Raw genomic sequence first — 8,963 nt, 5'->3', positions numbered from 1 at the left:
GCTCAGACAAGGGGAAAAAAAAACAACACCACCACCCCCCCCCCAAAAAACATCAATATGCCCCCAGGGACAGCCAGACACAAGCCCAAAAATGACCTGCGTGCATATGGAAAACGCACAGCAGATTTCCCAACCTTACGCGTGAGCTTTAATCAATGAACATCACTGATCCATGGGAAACACTTTATTCCCAGTCGTCGTCCTTTGACAGCTCTAACAAGTAGGATCTGCTCGGGATGGTAACGATTAAAATGCTGACTCACAGAGGGTTTTGCCGTGCCGGCGGGACTAACACCAGCTTTGTGCTCACTTGGAAGGTATTTTGCATCCCTGCTTTTCAACCAATCTGCAATTTTAATGCTCTGGCTGCAAAGAGCTGTGTGCGGCTTTGCCCGACTGGCTCCAGGTTTCCCTTCTCCAGGGGCTGGAGGGAGAGGGCTCTCCTCTCGCTCGCACACATGCTGATGGGCAGCAGGACAGGGAGAGCCCCTGTGCCTTCTGCAGCCAGGAGCTCGTCTGCTTTGCTCCAGGGAAGCGGGGGGAGAGGAGCGAGAGCCCCCCCAGCAGCCTGGGACCTGAGCTGTGACCTGTAAACCCACGGGGCAGGCTGCTGGCTTTGCAATTCTCTCATGCATCTCATGGCAAGACAGCAAACTACTTTGCAAATGTCTTTAAGACGCAGGCTCCTGCCTGACCATAGCCAGGACTGCTCATCCAAGTGCAAAGATGGGATTTATCCCCATCCAGCCCCTTTTGCTCACAGCACAGCTTCCCCCCTCCACCAGGTACCACATGCAGTCCCATTCCCTTGAACCTCACATTTGCAGCCCCTTTGAGAGTCCTCCTGTGGTAGCAGTGATTAACGCCAGCAGAGCGGCATACCCAGGGGTCAGGTGGGGAGCAGAGAGGAGGAGGAAGAGGAGAAGGAGGAGGGCAGCGCTTCCGCCATGCCACAGAGCCAGTGCAGGGCAGATGCTGCACCTCGTGCCACGGGACAGTGGCTGGCAGAGCCAGGGGGCTGCTTGGCACTGCTGGCATGGCATGGTACAGCTTTCAGGCTGAGCACCCACGCTGTCCTGCTCAGCAGGCAGGATCCCTCCCCAGGGCGAGCCAGACCCCGGTTGGGACCATTCAGCCACAGGAAAACAGACCGAGAAGTTTCCATGAGCACCATCTCGCCTATTGCTCCACCCGCAGCTCCTTCCAGCCCTTAATGACATCGGCCCTGACTATCAAAAGGCTTTTTTGGGGTTTCCTCCGATAAGGATTTTCCTTTCCTGGGACCAGGCGATGGCTCAGCGGCGGTGGAGGCCCCTCGCTCCGCGCAGGGATGCGGGCAGTGCTCCTGCCTGCAGAGCCAGCCAGCCGCCGCGTTCTGCTGGGGCAGCCTTCACCGGAGGGAAATTGCTAACCCCAGAAAACTGTTCCCCTAATTACAGCGTTGGAGCATGAAGCAAACCACATAAATGATTCACACAGTGTTCCCAAGCTGCAGCCGCGTAAATTAGAGAGTTTTCCAAACACTCCCGAGCCGCGCACGCTGTTATCAGGATGGAAATGCAGAAAGTTTCATCATAAGGAGGCGAGGAGGGAAAAAAAGCCCTGCCGTTAACCGCATCGCTTCAAATCAAGAAGACCTGGGAGGTCTATCCCCTATAGATCTTTACAGAACGGTTGTTAAAACTCCTCAGGGAGTTCTCATAGGAGGGAGCAGGCAGATAGCAGGGGAACTATAGAAATGCGTCAGCTTGTTATTTCGGAGGGACGCGGGGACTGAGCCTCCGCTGGCAAGCGGAGGATGAAAAGGAGAAGGCAAGAGGACTCGGGGCCAAGAGAAAGGGATGGCTGGCGGTGGGGAAGAGAGTTAAAAGTGTCCCATTGTTAGGGAAGTTTGCTCTGCTTCAGACCATCCCGCTCCCAGGGACACCGCGCCGCCTTTTGAAGTGCAACCTTAGGCGGTGCCTTGTCACCCATTGGAGCGGGAGCTTTTTTACCACATTAAGTCATTGGGTAGCAAATGAATGGGGGGGTTTTGACTATTCACAACTTCACCTTATAAATATCAGGGTTGTAGGTTCCTGCTGCTTTCCTCCGTCCCGACAGCTCACCTTGGGAAGGAGCGGAGGGAGGCGGCCCTGCTCACTCGGAGACCTGTGGTGCGGAGAGACATCAGTGAAAGGGACCCAGCCCCGCTCCTTGTGACAGTCATGAAGGGAAGCACCTTCCTCATCCTCTCCATCGCAGGAGTCTACGGTGCTGTTCTCCACGCAGCAGCATGGTAGGGTCCAACTCATTGGAAAGGGCGCTTTTTTAAGGGATGCTCTTCAGCCTGCGGTAAACTCTGCAATTCATTTTCTTTTCTTTGTTTCAGGTCTGTGAATAACTTTCTGATGACAGGACCTAAGGTAATTAACACATGGACCGTCAGGAATTGAAGTAGAGCAATTTTGTTTTGCAAATGGGAAATAGGACTTTTCCAAGGAACCAGATCTCCCAGGGTGTATCGGCTCCAAGTCCTGCCGAGTAATGAGGGAAAGGACTCGCAACCCATTTATGTCCATTTCCGTTGATTAAATGGTAAAAGGCGGTGGATTTTAACGCGGCTGTTTCCCGTACCAGGCTTACCTGACGTACTCCAGCAGCGTGGCAGCCGGGGCGCACAGTGGGATGGAGGAGTGCAAGTTCCAGTTCGGGTGGGAGCGCTGGAACTGCCCTGAGAGCGCCCTGCAGCTCTCCACTCACAACCGGCTCCGCAGCGGTGAGTGCGCCGGTACCCGCCGGCACCGGCATCCCCATCCCGGGATGACTTTGGGTACGAGCAGGGATGCGCTCTGCAGAGAGCTGGGGCTGCTAATTAAACTGTTGGAGAAAGGTTTCTGCGTCCCAAATACCACGGTTAGGTTTTCTCCATATGTGTTAATAGGATGTAATATATAGAGCTAACATTTTTCTAGGAGTCCCAGGCGCTCTCTGCATCTCTGAGAGCTCGGTCCTTCCCGCAGTGCTGCTCCAGGGGCTTGCTCCCACCGCTTTGTGCACAGCATCCCAGGCAGTGCAATGCCAGAGGCACCTGAGCTTGCAATGGGGAGAAGAGAAGAAGAGAGAAACCGGAGACGTGCCCTAAGAAACTGCCTTCATAAGAAACTTGTGGATATATTTGAATACTGACTGCTTCGACAAGCAGAAATCTCTTTTTTCCCAGAGCAGCATCTCTATTTGAATCTGTTAGGAAAGCCAAAAAAGAAACTAAATTAGAAGTGTGGGTGCAGACAGCTGTTAGCACAGGTTCAACCACTGACTGAAACAAGATCAATGACGATTTTCCCCTGCAGGCAAGATCAAAGCATGAACATACCCCCCCCCGAGCAGGAAAGGACAGAGATGAACCGAGCGCCAGGTGAAGCAGGCGATAACCAGCCTTGGCCAGAGCAGGATTGGGCATTGCCTTATGATCCTGCTGCTGCCAAGAGACTATATCCCATACACAGACACCTGCATAGTATTATGCCAAATTGCTGAAACCCTTGATGCCGAAGCCTGAAGAGACCCCCAGTCACCAGCATTTAATTTCTGCAGCCCCTTACCTTTTGCACAAAGTGTTCTTTTGTGGGTTTTTTTTTTTCCCCCCTCTTCTTGTACCTTTTCCCCATAAACTGGGACAAATGTCTATATTTGCATGTGACAGCTTTTTTTCCCCTCTCCCCCAGCCACCCGGGAAACATCCTTTGTACACGCCATCAGCTCGGCCGGCGTCATGTACACCCTCACCAGGAACTGCAGCCTGGGAGACTTCGAGAGCTGCGGCTGCGACGACTCCAGGAACGGCCGCGTCGGTGAGCTGCCGGCTCCAGAGGGGCTGGCATCCTCTCTCCATCCCCACACACAGTCACCCCCTTCTCCCCCCGGGATTTCAGGGCAGAATTAGGTGGTTTGGTGCTTAGGGTGCGTCTGTTCTTGTAGGTGGCCGAGGCTGGGTCTGGGGAGGATGCAGCGACAACGTGGAGTTTGGGGAGAGGATCTCCAAGCTCTTTGTGGATGCTTTGGAAACAGGACACGATACCCGGGCACTGATTAACCTGCACAACAACGAAGTCGGGAGACTTGTAAGTCAAATTAATAATAATGATGTCTGTATTGAAAACAAAATCCAAGAGTCTGGTAGGCTGTTCAGGTCCCCCTCTCCAGCCCTCTCTGACAATCTAGACCCTGTAGCGTTTGCGCAGGGAAAAAAATACAGCCCGAATCTGTCCCTAAACCTGAGCCCAAGGAACTGCAGTAAGAGTTATTCCCACTTCCAGCTTCTGCATCTGTGTGTAACACGGTTAACTACTAGCACACACCTCTTACTCAGAGATGCAGGGGCTTGATACTCACCTAGCGCTTCTCTGGCCTGTAAAACAAAGCAAGAACCACCTTACTTTTCTCGCAATATGCATTATCCAAGCTCTTTGGCTGGGGAAGCCAGGTGTGAGCTGGCCCCGCTCGCAAGCCGGTTGCCAGACTCACGCCCCGCTCCCCGCCTGGGCCGGCGGAGGCTCTCAGCATCTTGCCAAACCTCCTTGTCTGTAAAAACAAGGACGGCAACACTTAACATACCTATCTCATAGGGCGTGTCGAGGCTTAATCTCACATAGATACCAGCGATTGGGACCTTATAAATACCAGAGGGAGATAGGTAGATAGTATCTGTGAAGTGCTTGGCCTGGAGGAGATGCAGAGAGGTTGGATATGATTATTCCGAAGCAGTTTCACACGTTTTTGAATGAAACCTCTGAGAGGGATGGTGGGTTGATGCTCTGATGAGCCAGGTGAGCTGCAGACTGGAACGGCGTGAGAAGGGCATGACCCGACAAATGCGCTTTTTTCCTGTCCTGGAGAAACAGCTCCTGCAAGGGCTGGAGACAATCGTTTGTGCCCACTCGTTATCTCTGTCCTTTTAATTAGCAAAAAAGGGCAGATGTTTTCCAGGAACTGAAATAAGAGCATCAGCCCGTGTCTTGGAAGGACCTGAAGTCATTCCCAGCATGAGCCGCTTTTGACCCGTTGCCCCCTGAATTAGAAGAGCCTGTTTTGGGGGTTTAAAGGACGATGTTCTGCTCCTAATTTCTCCACCTTTTCCACCAAGGCCGTGAAAGCCACGATGAAGCGGGCCTGCAAGTGCCACGGGGTGTCGGGCAGCTGCAGCATCCAGACATGCTGGCTCCAGCTTGCTGAGTTCCGCGAGATCGGCAACTACCTGAAGATAAAATATGACCAAGCCCACAAGCTGGAGATGGACAAGAGGCGGATGAGAGCCGGCAACAGCGCCGACAGCCGCGGGGCCACGGCGGAGACCTTCCACCACGTCCACGCCACGGAGCTGGTCTTCCTGGAGGACTCTCCCGACTACTGCACGAGGAACGCCAGCCTGGGCCACCACGGCACCGAGGGCCGCGAGTGCCTGCAGACCGGCAAAAACCTCTCCCAGTGGGAGAAGAGGAGCTGCCGGCGGCTGTGCACCGAGTGCGGGCTGCGGGTGGAGGAGAGGAGGACGGAGGTGGTGGCCAGCTGCAACTGCAAGTTCCACTGGTGCTGCACGGTGCGCTGCGAGCAGTGCCGGCAACTGGTGGCCAAGCACTTCTGTGCCCGCCGCGACACGGCCGCCACAGCCCCCAACCACATCAGGAGGAAAAATAAAGGCCATAAGAGATAGAGGAAGGCCGTGGGACCCGAGGAGGACGCTTTGGTGTCCCCAAGCTGGCAGAGCTGGGGTGGGAAGGAGCGTCCCCGGGGTCTGGAGGGCTGAGCGGGGCAGTGCACGAGGCGACGGAGCCTCCTGTGGACAGATGCTGTGAGATTAGGAAGCACGAGGCATGGGTGCTGAGGGACCACGGTCCTTCTTGCTTCCATGGTTTTTCCTCAGTATTTACCAATAGCATCTTTTCGGGAGTCACTTTATTTGTGTATTGGACAGATGGAAGGATTTCCGCTTTTTTGGTGGACTCAACCCTTTGTACCACCATGGTCAGCGGTGGGACTCCAGCCCCACAGCGAGTGAGGTGGGACGGGTGCTGTGGCCAAAAGTGGGTCCCGCTGGGCACCTCCATCCCCGGTGCGGCCGTTCCTGCACGGCAGATGCTCGGCAGCATTTCTAGGGGAAAACTTATGCACTTTCTGATGTGAGAGGAGGTTTTGCAGTGTCGAGGTGTGTACTACAACAACTGCAACCTTTTGAGGGCTTTGATAGGTTTACAGCCAGTGTTTACAGATTTCATTTCCCTCTTCCCCCCACCCCACCTTTTTAAATTTTGTATTTTGGTACCAGAACTCCTACGCCCAGTAGACAGTAGCTTCATGTGTTTGTACGGGATGAAATTAAACAGTTTACAATTCCTATACTTTTTTTTTTTTTTTAAATTAGCAGATAAGAATTCAGAATTCTTTATGCTTAATGTTGTTTTTTAATAAATTGTATTATTGCTTAGCACAATCTGTTTTCTCTCTATATTTTGAAGGTATCCCTCAAGAGGTAGACTTTGGACTGTATTTTGCAATAAACACCACAATGAAAAGGATTGGTTTTTTCTTTCTTTTCTGGGTCCCTAGCAGTCTGACTTTAGGTGCAAAATTGTCCCTTTCTGTGTAAAACCCGGCAAGATTTCTCATCATTCATCCAAAAGCCACTGAAGCCGGCAAGAAGGTTGTTCTCCTAGACCTCAATAAAAGTTGGCTCCAGCCTTCAGTCCCTGGAGGGTTTGCTTTAATACCTATCACTGTAATATCTAACCTTTTTCAAGTGCTGAGTACGCAGGCACTGCCCGGCTAAAGCCGATTTTGAAGCTCCCGATGCCTCTTTAATTTGCCGAGGCCCGACACCCCCCAGACAATGCGAGGCTGCCCCGCTTTGATGTGGAAAGCATCGGCACTTGCTGCAAAATTCTTGGAGGCACGAGAGGAGCCCTTTGAACTGGGGGCAGGAGAGAAAACTTGGGGATAGTTGTGAATGTGTCTGCTGGTTCCCTGCTGCTCCGGCTGCGAACAGCCCCACATCAGGCCAGGGAGGGCAAGAGGGGACACGGGCTGGTTGATGTGGTCCCAAGAGGGTCCCACTCTTCTCCTGGTGTCCCCAGGGCTGTATTTCAGCCCGGATTGCTCCTAGGAGTCACAGCGCTGCTCTGGAGGGAGCCAGGGCTGTGCTACCACCCGAACCCGGGATGCAGGGGTAAGGGATGCTCTACCAGGTTTGCTTTCCAGCCAGGGGAGGAGAAGGAGAGACAAGCCAAAAAAAAAAAAAAGCCAAAAAAAATAACACCTCACCAAAAAAACCCACACACACCACAAAACTCTACCAGCATTACACCCACACTACAAATGCTTTGATGCTATTTTATCCAGGTATCCCTACCACTCCTGGTGCAAACACAGCCTCGACACACACTCAAGCCAAATTGAGAAGCTCAAGATGTAAAACACACAACTCAGGAAGCACAACTGACTTCCATGCACTTATTTTTGCAAAGAATGTTTTCATGAAAGCTGGAAGAGCTACACGCGCCAGACATTGGTTTGAGGGGCTTTTTTTTCTGCCTTCAGAGTAGTTATTTCTAAAATTCTCATCACTAATAGGCCACAGCACCAAAGCAAAAAAAACAAACCACAATTTTCGCAGTGTTGCCACAACAGGATTTGCAAACCGCCAAAATTTAGGCTGAGCTGAAAATGATAAAAACAGACAAACAAAACTTCTTTACTGCATCTTGCGCGCTGGCTGGCTTGTCTGCACACACACACACAAAAAATAAAACCAGACTCTACTTTTGTAACATCTGCTGCTGCCCCTCTGAGCTGCCCCGGGCCATCACTCGGCAGCACCAGCCCCAGGAGCTGCAGGCACAAGGAGCTGCCAAAATCCCACAGAGCCACAAAGGGAGGTTACACAGAGCACAGGACGGTTGCTGCTGATGTACACTCAGAACAGGGAAACAGTATTTCACCAGGGTAGCCCCTGAGCACATATTAAAAACGTCTTGCTGTATAGCAATAGCAGGGTTAATAAACTGCGTGGGTAAATCCTGGGAGATGATGACACCCCCCCCCCCCCCATGAGCAGGCACGCTCAGGACATGCTGAGTATCTTACATGTCTCTCTGCAGCATCTTTTCAAACTAACATTACTGAAGAAAATAAGAAGTGACGTGTTGGCAGGTGCCCATAGCACCAAACCAGATACCTGTCCCGGGGAAAGGGGGTCTGGAGAGGAACAGAGGTGCTGCGGCAGAGACGGATCCTTCTCCCGCTGAACCCTCCCATTCCCACCCACCGGCAGCCAGGGGCTCACCGAGCCAGCACTCGTACCCACTGCATTGCATTTAAATGCTGGAGATGAACTGTTCTTCCTTGAGTTTGTCTAATTGCTTTTTTTAAGTCCATTTACATTTCTGGCACCCAGACTATCTAAGGCAACGAGCGTGTCTCATGCAAGAGCCAGAGACCAAATGCAAACTGAAGCAAACTCAAGAGAAAGTTACGTACCATCCCATGATACAAATTTCCATTCTCTTTTTATAGCTTGCAGAGATAATACCAAGACTGAACAAATACAAAAGACAACTCTACTGCTTAGAGCTGCACCTTGACAGAGATATTACAGTCCTGGAGAAGCTAAAGCTCTCTCATCCTCCCCTTGTTGCTTGGATACAAGTCATCAATTCTCACTACATTCACTACAAAACAATAGAAATTCAGGATCATCTTAATCCATCAAAGCAGTGTCAGGGAACCCCTACACCCCTGCCCACTGGTACTCAGTTCCTGTAACAACACACACACAAACACCATGTGCCCAGGGTGGCACAGGGCAATAAACCCCAAGGCTGCTGAAGAACACGATCCATCAGGCTGATTTCATCATTTCAGTCCTGATTTTACCTGGGCAGCAAACTCCTGCACAGCAGCTTTCAAAATAAATCACAACACACAGTCGA

The 8,963-nt window shown here is 51.9% G+C and overlaps 1 protein-coding gene across 1 annotated transcript; it reads left to right on the top strand.

Annotated features, from left to right (window-relative positions):
• Nucleotides 1-2,207: 2,207 nt before the first annotated feature.
• On the top strand, nt 2,208-5,692 carry WNT8A (Wnt family member 8A). Its single transcript, XM_074156145.1, has 6 exons — nt 2,208-2,278; nt 2,372-2,405; nt 2,620-2,758; nt 3,708-3,833; nt 3,961-4,103; nt 5,126-5,692. The coding sequence occupies exons 1-6, from the start codon at nt 2,208-2,210 to the stop codon at nt 5,690-5,692; spliced, it is 1,080 nt and encodes a 359-aa protein (XP_074012246.1).
• Nucleotides 5,693-8,963: the final 3,271 nt, after the last annotated feature.

Source organism: Numenius arquata, chromosome 11 (assembly GCF_964106895.1).
Source record: "Numenius arquata chromosome 11, bNumArq3.hap1.1, whole genome shotgun sequence".
Lineage (NCBI taxonomy): Eukaryota > Metazoa > Chordata > Aves > Charadriiformes > Scolopacidae > Numenius > Numenius arquata.
Note: the sequence above shows the minus strand (reverse complement) of the source record. Positions and strands in the feature narration are given on the sequence as shown.

Bases quoted from the DNA above. Each gene is read 5' to 3' on its own strand.
- WNT8A (XM_074156145.1), top strand. From the start codon at position 2,208: ATGAAGGGAAGCACCTTCCTCATCCTCTCCATCGCAGGAGTCTACGGT. The intron at 3,834-3,960 runs GTGAGCTGCCGG...CTGTTCTTGTAG, and splicing joins CTCCAGGAACGGCCGCGTCG to GTGGCCGAGGCTGGGTCTGG. The intron at 4,104-5,125 runs GTAAGTCAAATT...TTTTCCACCAAG, and splicing joins ACAACGAAGTCGGGAGACTT to GCCGTGAAAGCCACGATGAA.